General features: G+C 40.7%; 1 protein-coding gene across 1 annotated transcript in view; it reads right to left on the reverse strand.

Annotated features, from left to right (window-relative positions):
- Positions 1-25,211, reverse strand: part of CNTNAP2 (contactin associated protein 2) — a 1,659,707-nt gene that overhangs the window by 279,269 nt on the left and 1,355,227 nt on the right. Inside the window, exon 15 of the mRNA XM_075921713.2 lies at positions 2,331-2,458. Coding sequence (XP_075777828.2) covers positions 2,331-2,458 — 128 coding nt within the window. The remainder of the gene's footprint in view (positions 1-2,330; positions 2,459-25,211) is intronic.

Here is a 25,211-nt window from a genome sequence, read left to right on the forward strand (position 1 = left end):
CATTAGCACTGCATATAGCAGAAAGTAAAATGACTGTCACTCTGTGCCACATCAGGGATAAGACTGAGTCACAAAGGGGCTGGTAGGGAAAATGAGCTTTCATGAGGAATACATAATACTGTGTATTTATGACCCCCATAGATGTGAGACCCTGATCAGCAATTCACATTCAGAGTGGCCCTCACCAATAGAGGTGATGCCTGGGGGGCAGGGGGCAGCATGTGGGGTTAGGTGTCCCCCTCACATTTGTTGCTTGGTGGTCAGGGAGCATACTCAGTAGCATCTGCTGACACCACTGCAGTCACTATGCCTCCCTGTAATTGGCAGATATGGGTTGTGTTTGTCCACCAACAAAGTTGGACTGGCCAGATGGATAGGACATAGCTTTGCCCTAAAGGGTTTGGGAAATTTATTTCCCACAATCCATTTCAATGATACCTTTGCCCAGCTGAGCAAGTCCACTTCCAGATGGGTTGTTGAAAATGAAAATAATTCAAAGCCTGATGAATTTCCCAGCCTAGATCTCTTCCCACACAGGATTTCAGTGCAGTACACACACAATTAATTAATTAAGCCTCATGATAGTCAGCAAGATGCCTGTGGAGTAAGTAAAGGATCTTTTCACTCAGACCTGGCCTGGGATACAGTTTGATAGTGTAGGGAACGAAGAAGTCTCCAGAATTGAAGGCAGAATGCGCAGGGGATGGGGGATAGCCAGGAATTCAGGGTGAATTCAGGGTCATGGTAATTATTCACAGGATATGATTTAGGGCAGGAGTGGGGAACCTTTTCTGGGTTGTGGGCTGCTCACCCGCAGAAAAGTCAGGGGGCTGCACACAAGTGAGAAGCACACACCGGTGTGTAGAGAGGCACAGGCTAGTAGATTTTGTGTGCTCTAGCCCTGCACAGGGACTGGGGGTGAAGTGCCAGCGTGGGCTCCCCAATGCTGGGGGGGAGCTCTAAGCCCTGAGGCCCAGATCAAGGCAAGCTGGGGGCCTCATCCAGCCTCTGCGCCTCAGGTTCTCCACCCCTGATTTAGGGCTTCACAAAACTTGTCAGTCTAACTCAAACAGCAGCCTGAATACAATGCAAATGGACTATTAGGAATTCATTCGTTTCCCCAAAAGCTTTTGGATTCAGCCATGTTACAATTATCTCTACTGTTTGCTATTCACAAACATTTGAGCAAATGAGGTTTTCTTTACATTAATGTTGAGGAATAGCTGAATTCCAATCAATTTTTTATTTATACTGGTATTTATGTGCAAGATATGAAGAAGATTTTGTGTGGATCAAAAAGTGTTTACTATTTCTAATTTCCTATTCATAATTTGTAAAATCTTGTTTATAAGCATCAGTTTTCTACATCAGGGAACAGAGAGTAATTTCTGGCTCATGTCATCAGTCAGACCCCACAAATAATAAACTGAAATCAGTTGCTGAGAACAAGTTGCCAACGTTCCATGAAATGTTTGTACACAAACTGTTTGTACACAATACTGATCAAATATTAAAAGAAAACAGAAAACATTAACAGAAATCAGAAAAATTCTCCAACTGAAAAAACAGACTGAATGCACATCTGATAGTAACAAAAGGAACCACCCCACCAGTTATATTTCTGAATGAGAATGAAGGCTAAGCCAAATGTACTCCCTTTCTTTCATTTTGAAATCACTTACCATCATTTATTACATAAAACATATATTTTAATATTTATAACTCTGATATTGCACCTCCTACAGACCAAGGTAGAAAGTGGATATCCCCTCTCTGGTGCACAAATTTAAAACTAGAAAGTTCTAACGGAGAAGTATCCTAGGTTTGCAAGTCAACAGTGAGCTTGGATGAAGATGATACTTGATAAAAGTAACGTCAAACTACACGGTTATAACCTGAGTTTACAATGATGCATTTAGCCATAATGCTACTCTTTATACCTCTATAAACTTAGCTTATGGTGATACAAATAGTAGTGCTAATGGCATTAACAGTTGCTCTCAGCAGCATGGCAGCTGTTGAGTGCTGCTCTTATGTTATTTGTATTGCTGTTCATATCATCATAAACTTAGCTGGGTAGTCAGAGATGCCCCATTTACCATACAAGAAAGATGAAGACTCACATTTTAGATCCAAAGCGGAACCCTTTATATTGGTGGCTTTATGGTCATATCTTTCCCTTTCACTGTACATCTTAGACTCTGCTAGAAAGTGGCTGTGAGCAAAATGTAACTTGCATGAGCTTAGGCGGAGAGGTAATATTTCCCTATGTCCGAAAAGAGCTATCAGCTTACCAAGAGCAATAGCAAGGAAAAAAACAGCAAACTTACGGTCTCCTTGACAGCGCACAGGACCTACAGTCAACTTGGATTCTGAGCCAGATCTGTCAATATCTCCAACCACCACTTGACTCACTGGTAGATGTTCTTTGTAAGACAAGAGCCCAGCATCTTTTCTCCTGAGGCCGAGAAAAAGAGAAACAATGCAACAACAAGTGAAATAATTGCAAAGATTTTTTTTTCTCCTGATGAGGGACAAACCACCCCAAGCAAGAATTAAATCAAAAGGAAGCAAGAATTAAATCAATACAATAATGATAACCTTAAGCTCTGTTGTAAACTCCATGGCTACGTCTACATTGGCCCCTTTTCCGAAAGGGGCATGCTAATTTTAAACTTCAGAATAGGGAAATCCGCGGGGGATTTAAATATCCCCCGTGGGATTTAAATAAAGATGTCCGCCACATTTTCCGGCTTGTAGATAAGCCAGAAAAATCGTCTAGACTGGCCCGATCCTCCGGAATAAAGCCCTATTCCGGAGGATCTCTTATTCCTACTTCAAAGTAGGGCTTTATTCCGGAGGATCAGGCCAGTCTAGGTGCTTTTTTCCGGCTTATCTACAAGCCGGAAAAAAGCGGCGGACATCTTTATTTAAATCCCACGGGGGATATTTAAATCCCCCGCGGATTTCCCTATTCTGAAGTTTAAAATTAGCATGCCCCTTTCAGAAAAGGGGCCAGTGTAGACGTAGCCCATGTATTTGATTAAATATCATACATTAATCTATTATATACCTGAGAGAGTTTGTCTGTCTATCAGTGTGCCTGTCTGTTCGCTCAAGAACTCCTAAAAGGTAAGAGCTAGGACCACTAATTTCGGTATCCACTTCCCCATTTTATACTGGAACATTGCTAGCTGTTCCTTTGCTGCTTTCTTCACTTTGGTTGGGGAGTACAGGGGAAAGGTGTACCTGGACTTGCCTCATCCAGGGGCAATGTACATCACCCTGGGCTGTGCCTGCTGGAGCTTCAACAACCATGGAGAGGCAGGTCTCACATGGCCCCAAGCTTCTGTAGTGAGAAAGGGCTTGGGTAGTCCTCTATCCTGGGGCAGCCTGCATACTGAACTCCTTATCCCCAGCCTCACCTGAATCTCCCATCTTCCAGGCATCCATTGGGGAGGGCAAATGGGCTGAGCCCCCTCCTCTGCCCCAGTTTGTATGGGGATATCACTGACTCGAGCAACAGTGGGTAAATCTTCTAGTATTATCATATGTAAAACAGAAATATTCATTTCATCCAGGAAAATCTCTCCAAAATAGTTTCTTTGGATTTTCTGTTTAGTTTCTAAATCTTTGGTAAATCCTCAAAGATGTCAAATTGACCACCATGTAAAGCAAAACCTTCTGCTTACGTACAAAGGAGTCAATAAGGGTAGCCATAGTACAAGCTGGCCCAACGGTTTGCTGCAAGTGTACCTCAATCCTGTTCTATAAGCAACAGCTCTGAAGGGAATGCCCATTCAGTCCTCGGACTCTCTTCAAGTTTGTTAATGAGGCTGCCCATGGTAGCAGTGGTGTATTTGTAATGCTTAGTTACTAGGAAAGGGATTGATAGTAGCAACTCCTCTCATCAAGAAACCCAATCAAAACTCTTGGTTTTGGTCACGGCCACCCAACTATACTGTATGCTTTCTCTGCTTCCCATTTGGGAACTGACCACAACTCATACCTACTTGAGTAATGCTACTTTGTTGGTTGTTTAGCTTGTTTTCTTTGAATGGAGAGGAGCTTTCCAACAATGTCTGTAAACACATTCTTTTTGGCTCTAGCTATGCCCCCTTGGCACTTCAATTATATGACACCTGCTCACAGGATGAACAGAATTTCCCTTGCTTTTAATTATTTTTGCACAACACTAAATATAAATAATTAAGAGCTTGGGAGGGGGAGAGATAGCTCAGTGGTTTGAGCATTAGCCTGCTAAACCCAGTGTTGTGAGCTCAATCCTTGAGGGGGCTAGTTAGGGATCTGGGGCAAATCTGCCAGTAATGGTACTTGGTCCTGCCATGAGGGCAGAGGACTGGACTCAACTCAATGACCTCTCAAGGTCCCTTCCAGCTCTATGAGATATAGCTATCTCCATACATTATTATATTAGGGAAACCAAGAGCAGGCATACTGCTTCTAGGGGCACTTACAGCCCACTCTATTAGTCCCACCTAGCACAGACATTCTAAGGCTATGCCTACACTGCACTGCTCTTCCAGAAAATACTACACAAATTGCAGTTCGCAGTTTGTGTAGCTTTTTCCACTTTTTTCGGAAGAGGCTTTTCCAAAATTTGGCCTGTCTATACTGGGCCAAATGTTGGAAAAACTCCCTTTTTTGGAACATCCCTTCTTCCTCATAAAACGAGGTTTACAGGGATGCTGAAAAAGCACATCTGCTCTCCAAAACATTTTTGGAAGAGCAGACATGTTCCCTGGACGTAGCAGAGTTTTTCCAGGATACCTCTGGTTTTCCTCTGGTATCCCGGAAAAACTCTGCAGTGTAGACATAGCCTAATTGATAATTTTCCCCCCGTTCTCTTTCTGCAATTTATTTGTACCTCTGGACCCTTTGCTCAATTCATCTGAAGATTTGGGTTATGCCCACAAAAGCTACCATCTACTGTTTTTGTTAGTTTCTAAGGCGCTGAAGGACTATTCATTGTTTTTTAAGGTTTTTTTCAGTTACAGACTAACACGCTACCATTCTGAGGGCTCCTAGGATGTGAAGGATAATACAGCCTTGAATTCAATACAAGTTTTTACAAATACTAATAAGATCCAACTGTTAAAGACATGAACCCCTTCCCCCCTCCCCCTCCCGCCGTAAGAAGCAGCAATACAATTCAGCCTAAAAGTTATCCAAGCTGCATAACCCAAGAAGTGAAGATACAGATCTTCCTCTTTTTTACAGCACCTTTCTAAGTGCTCCAGTAAATCAGCAAGTAATAGTAACCACAGACTTTCCATCCTTCTTTACAAATCAATTCCTTTGCTCAACAAGAATGCAATACTAAGAATGATTTTAAAGCCCTAGAAAATATACTGAGTAATATACTGTAGGGAGCAATTGGATTTTGGGAGACTACATGCTCTGAAAGCCTTTTCCACTGCAATTTTCAATGACTTTATGACCCTGTAATATTAGATTCCTATTATCTAGGAGGCAGAACAGGGATTTGCGTGTCAAGTAAAGCTGAGAGTTTCTCAGTAGCACTGATATATGATCTCCAGTCATATCTGCTACAGAGCCCTTCTGAAGTGACAAAAGAGAACACTTTTGAAAGAAAAGCAATTAAAGTCATTAAGAAAATAACTATCATTTGAGAATGACAGCTCGTTGGAACTTGTGTCTGCTCTCTGTGATGAAGAGAGTAATTAGAGATTTAATTACTTCATATTTGAGAAAGTTAAATGTTTTCTGCAAACACTGGATAACTATTTTCTTAAATCTTTCTGTTCTTTCCCTTTCAGAGTTCCTGGCTTTATCACTGTACCCTTTATTTCTCCATCCTTCGGCAGTTCCAAGAGGCTGAGAACATTAACTGAGTTTGGTTGGCCATAGCCTCTTCCAGCTTATTCCTGAGGAGTCTGCCATTTGACAAAGAATCGTCCTTATCCTTTGGGTCTAAGTGCTCTTTTCTTCTGCTTAATAATAACAAGCCATTATACAGGGCTTTTCATCTATAGATTTCAAAGCCCTTTATGATACAGGGAGAGTAATATTATCTTCTGTTTACAGATAGGAAACAGAAATGCAGAAATGTTAAGTGATTTACTCATGGTAACAAAATGACTGAATAACAAAGCCAAGATGATAATTCCAGGTTCCCTCATCCCCAGTCTGATGCCACATCTATGGGACCCTAACTTCTGTAACAGAAATTAAATGTATGTTACCACTTCACTGTTACTAAAATTGTCTTCTGAAATTGTTGAATTTTCCTGTTGAATGCCACTATTTCAAAAAAAGACCTTGAAATCAGAGGTAACGATTAAAAATATAAAAGTGCTTTAGAGATTGATGAAAAGAAAATGACACTAATGACATTTCATCCTTCCCCTTCAACATTAGGTAATATTTATAGTCCCAAATAAAGCCAATGGTCTTTCAATCCTCTATCAGCCATTAATGTCACCTCTTTTTCATGGAATAAAAATGACCAGAGATGGCTCCCGCCGTCTTCTTTACTACACCCATCTTCTTTACTGGTAGCTTTATTTTCCAAGCAATGGCTATAAAGTTAAGTCTTACATAATTTCTTCCAGGTGTGCTCTTTGTTTTCTGCTAATTGGCTGTTTGTGTCACCATGGTAGGAAACACACTCTCCTGTGAGAGGAAGAATTGTTCAGTGGTTATACTTTTAGCCTAGGGTTTGGAATAAATGAGTTCCAATTCCTTCTCTGCCACGGGCTTACTGTGTGACTTTGGCCATTTTACACCTTGGCTCATCATCTGTAAAATGGGGATAATAATACTTTCTTGCCTCACATGGAGTGCTGTAAGAATAAGAATAAACTCAGTAGAGATTGCGAAATGCTGAGATACCACAACAATGAGGGCCATGTAAGTATCTAAGGCCTGGACTACATTACAAAGTTATTTGACTTCAGTACCCTTCCATTGACTTATCTTTGCATGACCCTATTCTCACATTTATCTCTGGCTGATGAAAGCACCCCATTACAGTAAGAGCACTACCCTGAACAGCACCGAGCCATGGCTGATGTACTGTGATTGACACGGTCTGAGTGTAGACATTGTATGACTTCTGTTGACCCTAACAATCCACCAGCTGCTATTTCAGTGCCCAGCAATGACACTTTTGGTCACAATCATGAACTCCATTGGCCAGGAGTCACAGGAACTGGAAGCTATCCCCCACTTTAAAGTCCTTGTATGTTTTTGAAGTACCTTTTCCTGATTGCCCAGCTTGATGACCTCACCAAGCTTCTCTTCCTTGTGTGCAATTGCTCATGCCATGATGCCAACTACACATTTCAGGTGTGTTCCTGCCTGGAATATGCAGAAGTTCTAGGGCCAGAAGAGGCTCTGCAGGCATAGTTATGAATAAGACCTAGAAATGTAGACATTTATGAAAAGATTGCCCAGGGGACACAGATGAAGGGTTACAACAGGGATCAGCAGCAGTGCCACGTGAAAGCAAAGGCACTGTAGTAGACATACAACCAGGCCTGGAAGGCACTAGTTGATCAGCTGCCAAGTGGCAGACCTGCCACTTTTACAATGAGCTGTATGATCTACTTGGTGGAAACTTCACCAGCACTCTAAAGACTACTGTAGATAGGCTTGTGAAACCTGAGACAGAGACTCTGCCATGAACAAGCTAGGAGGAGAACAGGGTAGGCTGGTTCCTCAGATCATTATTGGCATTTCACCATGACCAGTGATAATCTACTGCCAAGAAAAATGTCCATACTTGTCCTGAACAGTCCTAAACGTCATCTATTGTCCCGCCCTCGCTAAAAATCCACCCTGGATGCCCCGCACATTGCCTAGAGGTACAGTCCTATGTAGTAGGATACAATTAATTTCTCTATATACTTGAATAACAGCATCCCACACTATAGATTTTTCCAACTCCAAAATGATTTCCCACTGATTGGTAGCAATCTACATTGCAGCCTTCCACTGTCTGATAGGCCCTAGTTTCTCAATGGTCAAGCAAGCTCTCATTCTGGTGTCCGTGTGTTGGCTGGCAGGTGCAAGTTTGTCACATAGATCCAGGAATGTGCTCTTTTGCATGTGAAAGATCTGCAGTCACCACTCACTGCCCCAAAGCTGCTTTATGATGTGAGTCCATCTCTCAGTGTTCATTTCTCAGGCACAGAAGTAACGTTCCAACTTTTGCAGTTACTCTGCCAATACCATCAACAGCCTTGAATTGTTTTTTGCTATGCCCCATAGAAATCTATCCTCAAAGAAACTGGCATATCCCCCTTGTTGCAGTGCCTAATGCCACTGTGCAAATACCTTCAGATCACGTGTCTTGTGTTTACAATATTTATGAAAACAGTGCAGCATTTAATGGGCTCTGTTCTGTAGTCAGAGATGGTGAACAGTGAAAAATTTGCAGAGATTTGTGGGATTTAAAGAGAGGCATGAAAATTATGGGCCAGGGATGACATTGAGAAAGTTACATGATGGGACCGTGCTTGTTCCAGCTCCCCTGTACAATTTGTTCATGCTTCACAACACATTGAAAAATTACCCCAAAATATATGGTGTGAAAGGGCAGTACGTGGCACACTGGGATGCCTACCCATAGTTGACCATATTGTGTGCATTGACACAAGCACTCCTTGTGATTACTTGCAGTGCTCATGCAGTCACCCAACTATGTATGCAAGAAAGGGATACACTAACAATTGTGGCTTTACATCAAAATAACTTGTATCAATCAAAGTTGGTAGTGTACACATGGCCTTAGACAGACAGAGAAATGATTGGTATTTAAATATACTTAGTAACTGGAGTTTATTGTGTGCATTCAGCTTCTCTTTTGTGTGGTATGGTGTGATTAACAAAGTGTATAGTAACATACACTTTGCTTGATGAAGTCAAAAGCTTTCTAAACCAAAGACTAACTATAATAGTTGAATGTATATTATATGAGGACATTCATCTTCTGGATGGGGTAATGCTACCACTGTTATTTAAAGACCTTGCATTTTAAGACGGTGACCCAAAGTTTTTCCTCACCCCCCCCAAAAAAAATCCACCTTAGAATAAGGATGAATACAGAGTGTATCATATTCCTGTTAATAGTCAAATGAGACTGAATTAATCTCATCAAATTCTGTAAATATCATGAGATATTGGTGAAATCTCAGTAAAATGTGCATATTTCTAATTCACATTCCTGTACATACTCTTGTGATATCATATGTAAAAAGAACATGCATTATGTATACATAAACAAATGACATTAAAATTAATATTAAAATTCTGTGTTACTAAAATTTGCTTGCCTAATTATTTGAAATAAACAGGCCTATCTACAGGATTGATTTCTTATCTTCATTTTTGTTAGATGCAAAGAAAGGGATTGCATTCGACTTATTCAGGCTTTGATGCAACAGTTCATTCCTTCACCAAAAAACTCACATAAGCACAATTTTCCTTTAGGCATGTGCCAAATGCTGAGTGCATGCTTAAATGATTTACTGAATGGGAAAAGACTTACACATGATTGCTGCTTTACTCAACTGAAGCTTCAGTGCTGATTTTGTTAACTTAATTAGGGTTACTTGTGATCTAAAAAATACAAACATAGTCCATCCACTTCTAGACCCTACTTTTTAATATGGTACTACCGCCACAGTGATATCGGTATTTCTATAATTTACTTTATAGTGGTGTAGTGAGATTAATTAAACTAAAATCTGTAAAATAATGCCTGCAGAAAAAAATTAAGAAAGTAAAGAAATGCCAAATATTATTTGTTTTCTTCCAAAAATAGTTGGCAAGTACTTTATTTAAATGTGTGATGCTAATATCAGAACAAACATTACAGAGAATCTAATGAACTATAGAATTTTGGCAGCAGTCTTGATAATCTGGGAGCTATTTAATTGCTGATAGGTATGCTGTAATGAACAGGATTAAAAGAGGGCTAAGCAAACAGGCTTAGGTAAAATAAGAATGGGCCCAAACTTGTATTCTAAATTTAAAGGAATCTTTTTGGTGGTTTTGATATAATTAACTTTTTAATTTAATGCATATCATATAGCACAGAATAGATAGTGTCCATACTCATTCATGTCCTGGGGCTTACCTTTATTTTGAATTCAAGTGCATCACATATTGGCTGAAACCTTAAATTTCCCCGTTCTTTCGGCTGTTCTGGAGCAAAGGTTTCTCCCTAGTCTCCTGTCTTTTCCTTTCTTTCATGCCCCAGAAAGAATCATACATCTGAATAGGATCCAGCACCCAAACTTGACAAATCCATTCACCGTGTGCTATTTTCATTAAAATAAATTAGATCATAGTCCACATTCTGTAAACAAATTTTGCTATACTGTGTATAAATGTAAACTCTTCCATAAAGTTAATTGAGTGAGCAGGTTAAACGAAATGATGCACAAAAATAGTCCAATGAGAAAATGATGTACCAGTTAAGATCTAGGTAGACAATATGTGAGGCCTCAATATCACCCCTTACAGAATGTAGCTGCACAGAAAATTGGAGCTTTCTCATAGTAGGTCTCTGTTATGTTACTATTAGGTTACAGTTATCTCCTTCCAAACTGGCCAGTATACATTAAGCATAGCACAATAGGTACTGTTCATGTTTTACATCTGGGCCTGCAATTTAATTATGCTTCTTCCCTTTCTCCCACTGTTTCTTTCGCCCCTGGCCTTAAAGAGATGAATGTTTTAAAGTCACATTTGAAAATAAATTCTTCCTCCCCAGAACACCTCTCCAGTCTCATTATAATCCCATAACAGTAACGCCATTAATTAAATCCAGGTTAATTTAAAATTATGATAAACATCCTTATGAGGATTAGTCACTTTAATTGTGATTAGAAAATGAATACTTGATGAACTACACAGTATATTATTCATAAATCCAGTAATAAAATTCATATGATAGGTACTATTGGATGAAGTTAACAACTTTTTGTTTTTATCATAAAAACCACAGATATCATGTGTCTGCTGGGAATCATGAGTCTATATAACATATTCCAGCACCGAAGGGGAGGGGACTATGCAACTGAATTGGATCACATCATCTTCAGGGTAGGCAGACTCTTTATTACTGTGTAGTCTTGAACTCCATGTAGGGTCAGGTCAATACATTAACTTTTGGGATAATTTTGATATTAAGAAAACCACACAGAGCCTATTCCACTGCTTCCCAGTTCTCTGCCCAACAAGAGATGAGAATTCTAGGGGAATTCAGAAGATTTATCCTGATTTTGTGGAAGAAATGGAGCCCACACACCTGAGGAATGCATTGCTTGCTTCCCAAACATAAACAGTTTCCATAGCTGACTCAGTAGTCATTGTTAGCATGGGCCTATTCCTCAGGGTTCTTGCCTGGTAGGATCTCTGAGATCTCACGTTGCAGGAAGATTTCAAAAGGCATATGTAAGAAGCTGTGTAACCCTGGCAATTGGAGGATGACCATGACAACATCTTGGGTTCTGGTGTGGCACTCTTTCCAACAGTGATTCTCACCTCAGGGTAGTCTGAAAATATGGATGATCAGGATTCCCTGTTAAACTCCTCAGTGTCCTCTCCCACATGGAAAAAGATGGAGGGTTAGAACTAACTGCATCTTCTTTCTGTAGCACTCGTCGTTCTTTGGAGTTCTCCTGAGGCAAAATCCAGAACTGTGTGTGGTACTTTCCTCAGGGTTTCTGAGTGCCTCATCCTTTCTCAACTGCACATCTAGAGTAGTCAAAGGTGAAGCTAAGAAGGTCTGCCACAATGGTTTTGATCCTTCCTACCTGTTGATCTCCACCATTTGTCAGATTTCTCGTCTCAGACTCTGTCTTGGTTTTAGGGCTTTGCATATGGAAAAATTCACATGCTTGGTGCCTGGAGCATTGTTTGGGGAGAATTGTTGCACCTTATGGAGTGGTCTCCGCTCCCATTTGGGTAAGGTAAAAGGAAGACCCTGTGAGACACATTCCTTCTCTGTGGGCAGAAACCAGGCAAATGAAGGTCTCATAGGGAAAGGAGGGAAGGAAGAGTTTGCTACAGAATGAACCCTGTCAGCTTCCCAGTCACTGCAGAACCATGTATATTGCTCCAATCCTGTTATGCCACCATCACTGCACAATTGCTATAGCAGGATCTGCTGTCTCACTATTAGAAGAAAAGAGAGAGCAAGCTGCCAATCTGAACGGCTCTTTTGGAGTGCCATTATCTACTTAGCCTCTTTCTAATTTTAAAAATATCATACAATCAACCTGTTTGCATTTGTTTCATATATTTATACGTATCAGACAACTTTAGTAATGAAAGTATTTCTGCATGTGCAATAAGCATGGCTAAGTTATACCAGGGGTAGGCAATAACAGGGCAGCAGTTCACCGGGGTTAACTCCTGGTGGTCCACTGCCACTATATTTACCTGCGCAGCTGCAGGTATCAGTGATCGCAACTCCTATTGGCCACAGATCACTGTGCCAGGCCCGTGGGAGCAGCAAAAAGTGGCATGGTCCGGAGCACTCCTAGCTGCTGCTCCCATTTTCCTTCCACAAGACACTTCTGTTGACAGAACTGAAGGCTCTCTTTAGGTCTATTTATGCTGTTGTCAAAAGCTAGTTAAATTCACAGTGGGTCCCATATTGAAGGTGAAGAGCAAGTACAGTGTTACTGGTAGAACATCCAGAAGTGAAGCCTAATTGTTCTAGGCAATGGCTTTTCACAAAGAGGCTGTGTCTAGACTGGCCAGTTTTTCTGGAAAATCAGCCGCTTTTCCGGAAAAACTTGCCAGCTGTCTACACTGGCCACTTGAATTTCCGCAAAAGCACTGACTTCCTACTGTAAGAAATCAGTGCTTCTTGCGGAAATACTATGCTGCTCACGTTCAGGCAAAAGTCCCTTTTGCGCAAAGCTTTTGCGCAAAAGGGCCAGTATAGACAGCTCAGATTTGTTTTCTACAAAAAAGCCCCGATTGTGAAAATGGCGATCGGGGCTTTTTTGCGCAAAAGCGTGTCTAGATTGACACCGACGCTTTTCCGCAAAAAGTGCTTTTGCGAAAAAGCTTCCGTGCCAATCTAGACGCTCTGTTCCAAAAATGCGTTTAACTGAAAACTTTTCCGTTATAAGCATTTCCAGAAAATCATGCCAATCTAGACGCAGCCAGAGAGATTGGAAACAGGTGAGCAGAAAACTTTCCCAGGAACAGAGAACAGAGTTATTAGCCTGCTGGTATTGGACTCAGTGTGTGGGCCTTCCCTCTTACAAACCAAGATAACGATCCCTTCCTTCCACTCCACTGGTAACTTTCAAGTAGTCCAGCTCCAAAAAATATGTTGGTATAATACTACACTTATGGTACAACTGAGTGATTCAGCCATTATGGAGCTGGGTCTGGCAGCATAACTGCTTCAGTATTTTTTTAAAGGGCAGAGAGAATGTATGCACATCTACACACATTTCAGGTCAGGGATTGCATATATTGCTGATGCATCCAGATCTGGACATAGAGTCTCTGCAGGATGGCTACATGCAATCTCAAAATATTCTTTTTGGGTTACATCAGCCTTATTTACCAGCACAGATCCTGCACAAAGTCAAGTTTTGGATCCAAGTGATTCAATAGCTTTGGATAGAGATTTGAATTTATTAGAGCTCACTCCCTCGTCTGCCTTTTTTGTAAGTTCTTAGAATAAACTTCACAACTCACTTCTGTCCTCACTTGAAAAATACCCTCGAAAAACATTTACATTCAGTACCAGCATGACACTGTCTGATTTCAGATTTCTTTTGCAAAATTTGAAGTGTTTCACTGAATGAGTAGAAGCACCACTTGCAGTATTTTAATTCTGGGATGGCATCTATGGCTTCTCAGATGCCTGTGTTTAAGGCTGTCTAGGTCAATTCTGATTCATACAGGAGAACTCCAAGTGTACTGTATTGAATTTGTTTTCCACTGTGATGGTGCACCTAGACTACATTCCTCTTTCGAAAGAGGAATGTCAATGAAGAAAATCAAAAATGCAAATGAAATGCAGATTTACAAATCTTGCGCTTCATTTGCATAATCACATCCGATAGCTTTTTTTTAAAAGCAGTCTAGACACAGTTTTTTCAAAACCCCCTTTTTCGAAAGTACCCTGCTAATCTCATTATTTCATGAGTAAGGGTTCTTTGGAAAAAGTTTTTTTTTTCGAAAGAACCGCATCTAGACTTTTTTTCCGAAAAAATCTTTTTCAAAAAAGCGATCAGACACGATTATGCAAATGAAGCACAAGATTTGTAAATCTGCACTTCATTTGCATTTTCGATTTCCTTCATTGACATTCCTCTTTCGAAAGAGGAATGTAGTCTAGACGCACCCTGACAGTGTACTTGTTAGCCAAAGGTGGATTTTCATAAATCCCTTGTGTATCATAACAGGTGCATTATTATGTTGAAATCAGAGAGTAATTACCTTTTTAGCAACAAGAAGACATATGTTGGTCATTGCCAGAGCTTCTGCATGTCTGGACCTGTAGGACTATAACTTACTATGTTTCTATACCAATATATGATCCAGTTCTTTCCTCATCTAGCCATTATTGTCTATCAGGGATTCCTAATTGATATCTAAGTGCCTACGCCAGCTATTTGTGACAGTAAATCTAAGGTACCCAAAAGGAAAGTAATCTCACAGAGTTCTTATTTATGTTTCCAGAACACAATGGCCTCAGAATAGTTTTAAAGCCATTACTGAACTAACTTGGTGTGGAGTTCATATAACACATTTGTGTGTGTGTGTGTGTGTGTGTGTGTGTGTGTGTGTGGCAGAAGAGCTTGTGTCACTGGTGGTAGTTGCTCATATAATTTATCTTCTTTAACATCTGTGGCTTCCTCAGTGGCAATGTAGGGTACAATTGTCAGCTGCCCATAGCTATGCCTCAGTGTGAGGTCTAGTAGTCACTCAAATATAAGTCGAGAGTAATATATTAGAAGACCACATTGAGGGTAATATATTAAAAGGTGGTCAGAGGATGCTAACTAATCTATTTAATCCTGGTTCCTCCAGTGTAGAATAGACTCGTATCCTCCATAAAATGTTGGCTATTATTCATGAGTCTTGCTCAGTTATTTTGGTAATTTCAAGGTTTATCTTTTCAGTTTTCAGAGTAGAGAAACTTGGCACCCACCTGAGTTTAGGCTTCATATATTCTAGATTAACAATCTGGTGGATTTTCTCAAGTCAGATGTAGATTCCATATACAATATAGAGTTTGATCTAAAGTATAGACCATGTTTTATTGGATGCCCCTTGATACACTCTCTCTTCTTGGCACAAGAGAGGTGTAGAGTGGTGATTTTGTCTGGGGATACCAATCCCCTTCCCAGAAACCCTTTCATGTAGCAAACAGTTCAAAGGTCAGAGCTCATCTTCCTTCAACACCATTTGGGGAATTTTTCCTTCTGTCCTAGGTGGGCCTTCCTGTAACTATAAGTATGGACCCTTACTGGATACTACAGGCCAGAGTCAGTCAGAACCAGGGTTCCTCTTGGCATGTGGGACTGCAATTTGAAGCAGCACAAGCATTGCTATCATACCCACTACTAAAAGGGAAATCGAGGCACAGAGAGATAAAATGACTTGCCTGAGATTTCACAGAAAGTATGTGGAAGGGTTAGAAATAAACCTTTTCCTTCCCCATTGAAAGAACTCATAAACTAAATAGACTAACAAACAAAGGTGACTTGGAAGGGGTAAGTGATGTACCAAGAACACAAAATGACCAATTATTTCATCCCTAACATGGTCCCAGCCAAACTCTGGATTTAACTTTGAAAAAGTCTGCATGTAAACTTTGCTGCTTAAGCATACTTCTCTTCAAGACCCTTCTATCCTACCTAATGTAAACCTCTCTAACTAAAACAGCAATAATATTCTATTTTTAGAACAGGTTACCTGTTTTCATGCAATCTTCTTACTATGACATATTTTAATTATTGTGATTAGCAGTAAAGTTTTTTAAATGTAAAACTATTAATAAATGCAGCTTCAAATCTGTGCTAATCAATGTTGATTAAATTTGTCTAGCCATTTGGAAACACCTTTGCACAACATATTGTAGTCAGATAATGCAGAGAAAATAATCTTAATACATTCTATGAGCCTCTGTTTCTTACAAGAACTATGCACGGTAGACTCAAACCCTAAATTATTCTGTAATTGGCAGGGAGCAAAAAGCTGTTTCAAGTCTCAAGCTACGCCAAGGCCAAATGGAAGAAGACATTTATAAAGGCAATGACTTGGGGGGAAAAGTGTAGTTTGAAGGATTATCCACAAATTGAGCTATAAACATAATGTTGTGCATCTATTGAGGGAGGAAAGAGGCTTCTGTTACCACAAAAGTGTTTTAGTTAGAAAAAGAATAAAATATCCATCTTTACAACATTTTAAATGTTCCCTCATTCATCGCAAATAATTATTTGGAATGGAATGCTCCAAGACTTGTAAGCACATTTAAAGCGATGGCATAGTAGAAAGGTAATTAACAGATGTGTTTTTTCATTATGTAAAATAGTCCGCTATAAAGCGCAAGCAAAAAACAGATACTTGTCACATTCCTTCTGCTTATAAACATGAACATATGGGTCTTAGAATTATTTTCATTTCAATTAAGCTCTTTTTCTTTACTGTCTCTTCCAGCAGGCAGATGACCTTGTTAGGAAAAATGAAATGCTGCCTCATTCACATGTTGAAGTTTTATGGTCTTTTTATGTTGTAATGACACTTCCCTCCCATATTTCATGTACAATATAAATAACATTGTGGTAAATCAGTAACCACAATGCACTGATCAACAGATTAACAGGAGTTTAAAAAAGGTGAATTAACTTAATATGTGAGTGTGTCTCAAAATTTTAAATTCAGGTGGATTCTGCTTTGCTATCTATGGTATACCTGAAAGACTTTGTCGGTCTGTTCCAGAACTCTTCTGAAATGGTAAGCGGAAATGGTAAGCGGAAATTCAGTATACAGCTTCCCCTTGTCATAACTTAAAGCAAAGTCAGGGTTTGGTTGTGCCAGGCAAATGGGATGTACCTGGAATGGGACTGCGTCTTATAAACCTATATAGAAAAGAGACAGAATCACCAGGCAGGTGAAAGGGGTTGGCTGGGAGTGTCCCCCCGTTCAGGATTGCCCTAGCCTGAGCATCCCCCACCCACAGCACTCTTGTTAGGGAGGACAGAAGGGGCTGACGCTCTGCCCCCCAGTGTCATATGGAAACATTGCTTGTCATTCGCCTTTGTCAGGGAACCAGGGGAAAGTGCATGGTTTGCTGCATTCCTCACTCTGACTGGGAAGACGAGGGATCAGATGAACCTGGACCTGCCCCAGCCAGGCGGACACTCACCCTTTTCCTGGCCATGCCCACTGGAGCTGCAATGGCCATGAAGAAGCACTTCCCACCCGTCCCCAAGTTTCTGCAGTGAGAGAGGGCTGGGGAAGTTCTCTCTACTCAAGGCAACTTTCATATTGCACCCCTCAGCCCTCTCCCTGCCTCAGATCAATGATTTAAATGAAGCATGTACGTTTTCATTTTATTTTTCAAAAAACAAAAATTGAGTTAAGGACCCAAGCAATGCTGGGTAAATCTTCTAGTTCTTGCAAAGGATACAAATAAAAGACATCAAAAGACTCCTAAAATGTCAGGTTTACTGACTGAAAACAATGACTTTATTAATTAGAAAATGTAACTTTCTGTATATGCTTGCTTGTAAGCCAATCTCCAGTTTGATTATGTTGGGCCAAATATTGCAACAGACCTCAGTCAAGAAAATCTCCCATTGTCTTGTGTCAATCTCATTAGCTTGGGAGTGTTGTCTAAGCATTTACCTTACTGAAACAAACAAAAAATAAGTAACCTTATGATGAGACAGCTTATCTAGCTCTAAATCAATACTTGCCTGACTAATCTGTTATGTTCCCAATAATCCTATTTTTAAAGTTGGGCAATTTGTGTGCATGAATGTGTGGAAATAACAAATTAGCAGAAAAAAATACATTTTGGGGACACTGAAACTATTCATGAATTCAAGTCAATTCTGGTGAACAGTTTCAGCTTAAGAAACGGGGAGAGGGGGGGTGGAAGGATCAACATTTTATTTCAAAACAGCATCTGGTTTCAAATGTCATTTTGAACTGACATTTTGTTTTGAAATGTCACTTCAAATTGTTGTTTGAAATGTTTGTTTTCAACCCAAAGAAATTTGAAAAAGTGAAGCAATTCTTTCCCTCATCTTTTTTTCAGATCGGCCGCTGGAGCAAAATAGCCATTATTTCCTCAGCTCTACTTGTCAGCTTCTGAACCTCTCTTTTATACACTGTTGGCATGTTAACTTTGCAGTGCTCCGTGTCATAATAGGCCCACACAACCTTCTCTATGGACTTCTCAGCACCAGCAAAACATATTCAGAAAAGTGTGAGTTGTCCTGTTTCAAACAAGACTACATTAAAGGTAAATTTTAGTTTGCCCAAATAGAGTCTATGCAGGGCAGCATGTTAGAACACCTTACAAGTCATACCCCTCTAATGTGCTTTGCCATGCAGTGTAGACAAATTCATTAGTTCCCACCATCATTCTATTAACAGTTTTTTTCCCCATCAGGCACCTCTGTTCCTTCTTAGAGAATTAGCTGTGTTACTACCATTGTAAATCTATGGTCTCCCCCTAGTTATCTGGAATTTCCATCAGACAATTCTATGCTTATACTCAGGTATATAGGGTATAAAACAATATTGCATTGCTGGGAAACATTTATGCATGAGTCGGGCAAATGGTTTATATCAAGAATCAGACCACATTGTAACAGAGATACTTGTACACCACCTATTCCCATTTATGATCATGCAGACAACACCCTTTCCCAGTCATGATCGTATAAGATCCCTGTGGCAACAACAACAATTGCTTTCATGGAAGAGTAATATTAGGAAGGTATTTAGTGTACTTTTAGATGAATATATTATAGTTTAACAGCTTGGAATGAGCAGGAGAAGCTAACATTATATGACAAGCTAGTTCTCTCTAGACAACCAGTAAGTACTCTGGGAATGAGCAGTAGTTCACAAACTACACTTTAGAAGTATTTTTTGTGTGTGAAAGAAAACACACAATTATATGCATGCACTCTTCAGTAAGGGAGAACACATTATATTCATACAAATAATCTTCATTCCATAGAGGGTTGGCTCACAGCTGAAGTTGACACAGTTCACCATTGAAGTGTGATCCAACTCCCACCAAAGGGAGCCTTTTCATAGATTGCAAGGAGAAATGGATTAGGCCATGAATGAAGCTTCAATAAGTAATTCATCACTACAATCTTTTTGTTGCTTTGTTATAACAACATCCATATGGGATTAACACTGCCATGTTTGTGTGTGTGCACACACGTACAACCGGCTGCTTTGCACTAGATCAGTGGTTCCCAAACTTTTCAGCAGCATGCCCCCTTTTTGATTTTTGAGAAACCCTCATGCCCCCCCCTACCAAAAAAATAGCAGCAAAACTTGTTGAGGGGGGAAAAAAGGAACTGATGGGGGATGAGAAACAAAAATAGGAGCAAAACTTGGGGGGGGGGAAGATTGATGGGGGGACTGGTTCACCTCATGTTCCCCCCTGGAATTTCTTCACACTCCCCCCCAGGGGGGCACACCTCCCAGTATGGGAACCCATGCACTAGATGATATATGTTAGACTTGCTAACATGTTTCTGTTTTTCCTTCTGCTGGCTGAGTTAATGGGGCTGCTATTTCCCTCTAAAAAGAGGATGTGAGGCTATGTGGGTGGTTGAGATGACAACTTGTACATATGCAGTATGAAGAAATGCTGCTGTGAGGGGATGGATAAGGCCTTGGGCCCAAAAAGGGCCACAGAGAAGTCCTCCAGGAGGCTAGAGCAGGAAAAGAAGAAACCAGCCAATCAGGGGCCAAGGAGGCCTACAAAAGGAGCTGCAAAGCTCAGCAGCGGTTCAGTTGCAATGGAGCCCTGAAGGGAAGATCATGGGTAACTGGCTGGCTGAGGGAGTTGGAGCTGCTGCTGCAGCAGCAGCAGCAGCAGCAGCAGCAGCACCACCATCATCATCATCACCATCACCACCACCACGGACAGCTCCCAGTGGTGAGCTACTGAAAGTCTGTGGATTGGATTTTAAAGCTGTGAGGTAAGGACAAAGAAGTTGACTCCAGGAAACACCATTCTCATCCTAAGTGGGGTGACAGGCTGTGTCTAGACTACACAGTTCTTCCAGAAAAAGATATGCAAATTGCGATTCACAATTTTTTCCGTTTCTTTTTTCAGGTGAGGCTTTTCCGATATTTGGCCTGTCTACACTGGGCCAAAAGTCAGAAAAAAACCCTTTTTCAGAATATCCTTTCTCCCTCATAAAACGAGATTTACAGGGATGCTGAAAAAACGCGTCTGCTCTTCTGAAAAAAATTCGGAAGAGCAAACATGTTTCTTGGATGTGGCAGAGTTTTTCCAGGATACTTCTGGTATTTCAGAAAAACTCTGCAGTCTAGACATATCTACAGAGACAGACTTAGAGTACTCTGCAGAAGGCACTGGGATAGGCCCCTGATAGAGGTGTACCCTGGAAATGGCTGAGATTTACTAAGAGTGACTGGGCTGGAGGGCTGAGTTGCTGCAGAAGCTTTTGGCATCAGACAGAGTACAGGAACCTGCACTCAGCTGGATGGGAGCACTTGCATGAGGTGAGTGTGACTCTGTTACAGATGCAAATATGCAACACTACTTTTTTTCTTTCCCCTATAATAAAGGCTGGCATTATCTATTAGAGCTGTTTGCATGTTCATACTGTTAAAAATGGCCCCCTGTTAAAGTATGAATTCGTAGAAATGATAAGTTTCTAAAATTAGAGTTTTTCAATGACATAAGTAGAAAAAATACTCTATGGAAACTACAATTCACAGAACATTCAGAAATGGGGATGTGGAAAATGATGGCCAGAAAATAAGTATTTTCTAATGTCTTCAAGAAAAATCATTCTATTTTATGTGCCATAATCTGTTCTAAGATGCAAAGTTGGACATTGACAATAGATTGATAAAAGCCACTAGTTCACACACACAACTTGACAGCTGTATCGATCATACTTTATGTCAAGATTCCATTTACAAGTGGTTGTAAAAGGCTTAATACATGAGAAACAAGGATTATCAGCAAGTTACAGGCATGAGCAGCGTGCCTTAAAGATATTATAAATATACATGCTCAATACATAGAATTTCTGGTTTACTGGAAATTTCTTGTTTTTGAAATTTGGGTTCAATCTGAATATCTGAAAATCAGAAACTTCCTGTGATCCAGAAATCCTGAAAAAAAAAAAAGAATTGGAAGCACCAACACTGTATTTCCCCAATGAAATCTGCTCCTGAGGACCCCGACAGCAGGTGAGTTTTACCATGCCAATTAACTGACAAGAACGTGAATGTCACTCAGTCTCTGTCAGGAGTCACCTGGTGTGGGGGTATGGAAGTCCCAAGTTTCATGATCTGTGGAAGTCTAGAGAACAGGGAACTTGGAAGCCATGACTACCCTGATTCAGTTGGGGTTGTCAGGCATTCTAGACTCTTTACTCCAAAGCTGGGATTTGATCCCCAATTAACACTGAGGTTCCCTGGCATCTATATCCACAGAAATATAAAGTGCAATTGCTGTATTTTTATGAGTTACAGGACAATTAGAAGCAAACATTCTTTTAAAGTCTTTTGAAACCACTAAAATAAAAAAAAGTCCAATGAAACTTTCAAAATGTCTTTTGGCTTTATCTTTTCCACAGACAACCTCTTCTTTGCAGCGTTCAATGCATGCTGTGATAATATCCTTACAGTTGTCCCTGTGCAACCATTTCTTTCTCTTCTCCATTCTCCTGGGCGTGGAATATAATCGGTTTTAGAAGAGCAGAAGGATAGATAACAAAATTTTGCAGCTCACTGAAATCTGTATTTTTTTTAGTTTAAATCTCTTTGCAGTTGCAATTTAAATAAAAGTTAATATGTGGCTTGATGAATCTATTGTGTATTATTTAACATTTTATTCTTGGGTTAAAACCCCATGAAATTGTAAGTTATCTTGTTTCCCAAGAAATTCTGAGTGACAGAAGACAAAGCTTCAAATTGTCATTCATTCAATAATCTGTACAAATCTATTATATATTTTTGAGAGAGTCTGTCTGTGCATCTGTCTGTCTATTCAAGAATGCCTCCTTAATGGTAAGATCTATGACCACCAAATTTGGTATGGTGCTTCCTCTTATCATAGCTTAAAGCAAGGTAGAGCTGGAGTTGGGCCAGGAAAATGGGATGTGCCTGGAATGGGATTGCTTCTCATAAAACCATACAGAAAAGAGACAGAATCACCAGGTAGATGAAAGGGACTAGCTAGGGGTGTCGCACTTCTGAGACTGCTTTGGCCCTAAGCCTCCCACCTCCCAGGTCCACTTTAGGGAGGATGGGGAACTGAAGCTCTCGCTTGATTCGTATAGAAAGGTTGCTGGCTGTTCCCCTTCATCAGGGAGCCATGGGAAAAGTGCACAGTTTGCTTCATTCCTCACTCTGGTTGGAAGAGCAAGACACAGATGAACCTGGACTTGCCCCAGCCAGGGGAGATGCCTGCTGGAGCTGTAGCAAGCCATGGATACAAAATAGCATGTCTACACTGTAGGGAAGCCTCAAAATTAGTCTGAGGCAGGCTAATGTAGATGTGCTTTCTCGATTTAGAGCTCCAGGAGGTACTGGGGAGTAATAACTTAGAATAGCCCTGGTAAGGTGCTATTTCGAAATAGCAGCAGTGGAGCGTCTACACACACCTTATTTCTAAATAACTATTTCAGAATAGGCATTATTCCTTTTAGAATGAGATTTACAGGTTTCAGAATAAGCCATCCGTTATTTTGAAATAACAAAATGGCTGTGTAGATGCTTGCATTGTTATTTCAAAATAACGCTAGTTATCACGAAATAATGGTGCAGTGTAGATGAACCCTGATTGAATGCATATAGAAAAATAACCTCAGGTTAAATGCAGGATTTTATGTCACGAATGGTGGTGTTATTGTGTGGTTTATGAAAGTGCCAGGAACTTAATATCAAATTAAAACTTTGGACCATTTCCTAGGCTTGAGGCTGTTGATGGTGCTGGAGAGACAGAAAGAAGCATTTGAATATAAATGATGAAAGAGGCATTCTTACAGTACTGTATAGAAGATGCCTGAATAACTAAAATTGATATTGTGTATCCAGATAGAAAATTCACATAACATGTGGCATAACAACTGATATTAAGAAAAGGGATGATGTTGATCAATTGGTGACCCTGGACATGCACCTAAAAGCCTGAAAATTTGATGGAAAATATCTCTTTTGACCCTTTATACATTTTTGGCTGTTGCCTATCTCCTAGCCACACAATCATATAGATCACTGGTTGTAAAAGATCTCAGGAACTCTGTCAACTAGGGAACTTACTATCATATTTTATATCATATTGAGAATGACGCTGTTTGATACTTGTATACATACTAGAATATGTACCCAGCATTGCTTGGGTCCTGCAAGGCAGAGGACTGGTGGTGTGGGGGATGAAGGTGTCAAGGCAGGTGTTTGGGGGTTCAGGGCAGGTAGTGGCAGGTGCAGGAGCCAGGGCAGCGGGCTGAGTGTGCAGGGGGCTTCAGAGCAGGGGGTAGGGATGTATGAGTCAAGGCAGGGGGTTGGGGGGTTCAGGGCAGGGGAGGGGTGCAGGAGTTAGGGCAAGGCATGGGGCTGTGAGCTGCTGCCCCCGCCCCCAGCACTGCAGTTGAGAACCAGAGAGGGAAGGGGAAAAGGGGAAAGGGGCCACTTTCCTGGACCAGTGGTCAACAAGATGCAGAGCTCTGGTCCCAGCTGGCCACTCTCTTCCTGCTGCAGCCAGCCCCCTGTGGTCACTGTAATATAGCTGTCCACCCTATCAGCCTTTCTGTGTTATGGAAAACAATCCCGTTCCAGGCACATCCCATTTTACTGGCACAACTAAACACTTTACTTGAAGTTAGGATAGGAGGAAGCTGTGAACCAAATTGAGTAGTCCTAGCTCTTGTGGTTTAGGAAGAGTTCTTGAACAAATGGACTCAAAGAGAGACAGGCATATTATAAGTGTGTGTGTGTGTGTGGCCCATGGCGCTTTTTTCTAATGACTAGAGATGGGTTCAAAATAAAGTGTTGCAAGCCAGATTTGAACTTTTACCTAAATTAAGGGTTGTTCCAGTTTAATGTTTTAGTTTGGACCATCACAGAAATATCGGACTGTAAGTTCAAAGCCACAATTGGGTGAGCAGAATTTTCAAAAATTTGAGAGGTTTCAAATGTGGGGGTTTTGGTTTAGGCTCACCTATTCTAGTTGCCATTTAAGCAAGGCTCTCTCTCTCGTCTCACAGTCCAGCTTCTCCATACTTCATGGTATTGAAGAAATAATGAGAATAAATAATACTATCATATGCCCAGTGTTTCACAACTGGATTAAACAGTGCATTGACCTTTAAATTCATCACTGTTTAATCCAGGCCCATTGAAGGGGGTATGTGTGTCAAGGAGGGCAACTGCTATAGGGCCTGGAGATTCAAAAGGGCCTGGGGTTCCCAGCTGCCATTGTTATTACCATGGCTATGACTGGAGCCTAGGGTCTTTTAAATCACCTTCAGAGCCCCACACACTGCACTCTGGACAGCACTAAGGGCTACCTGGGGGAAGCTAGCCCCAGCCCTTCCCCTTTCACCCGAGGCTGGCACAAAGCCAGCACACCCCACCTTGTGCATGGGCCCGGCCAGTTTGTCGGCTCCACTGGTTTAATCCAGCTATGAAATCCTGCATATTTTCCATTATTTTTAGTGCTTGGTTGTGGACCAAAGTCTCTTTTTCAAATACAAGTTTGAAATAATGGCAAAAGAACTTTACTAGCTATTACAGAATAAAATGGACCTTGACAATCTTTGATGAATACAGAGGAACCCATCACTGTTACCTCCAAAATCACATTAATTGGACAAGTCCTTCTGATTAAAGCCAGTAACATCAGTTTACCATCTTGCATAAAATATCTTAAGATTTAGCTCCCCATATTTAGGTTTATATTTTTCCCAATATGGATGGCCAATATACCCCTTACT

Source organism: Pelodiscus sinensis, chromosome 2 (genome assembly GCF_052426305.1).
Source record: "Pelodiscus sinensis isolate ZL-2025 chromosome 2, ASM5242630v1, whole genome shotgun sequence".
NCBI classification, from domain to species: domain Eukaryota; kingdom Metazoa; phylum Chordata; order Testudines; family Trionychidae; genus Pelodiscus; species Pelodiscus sinensis.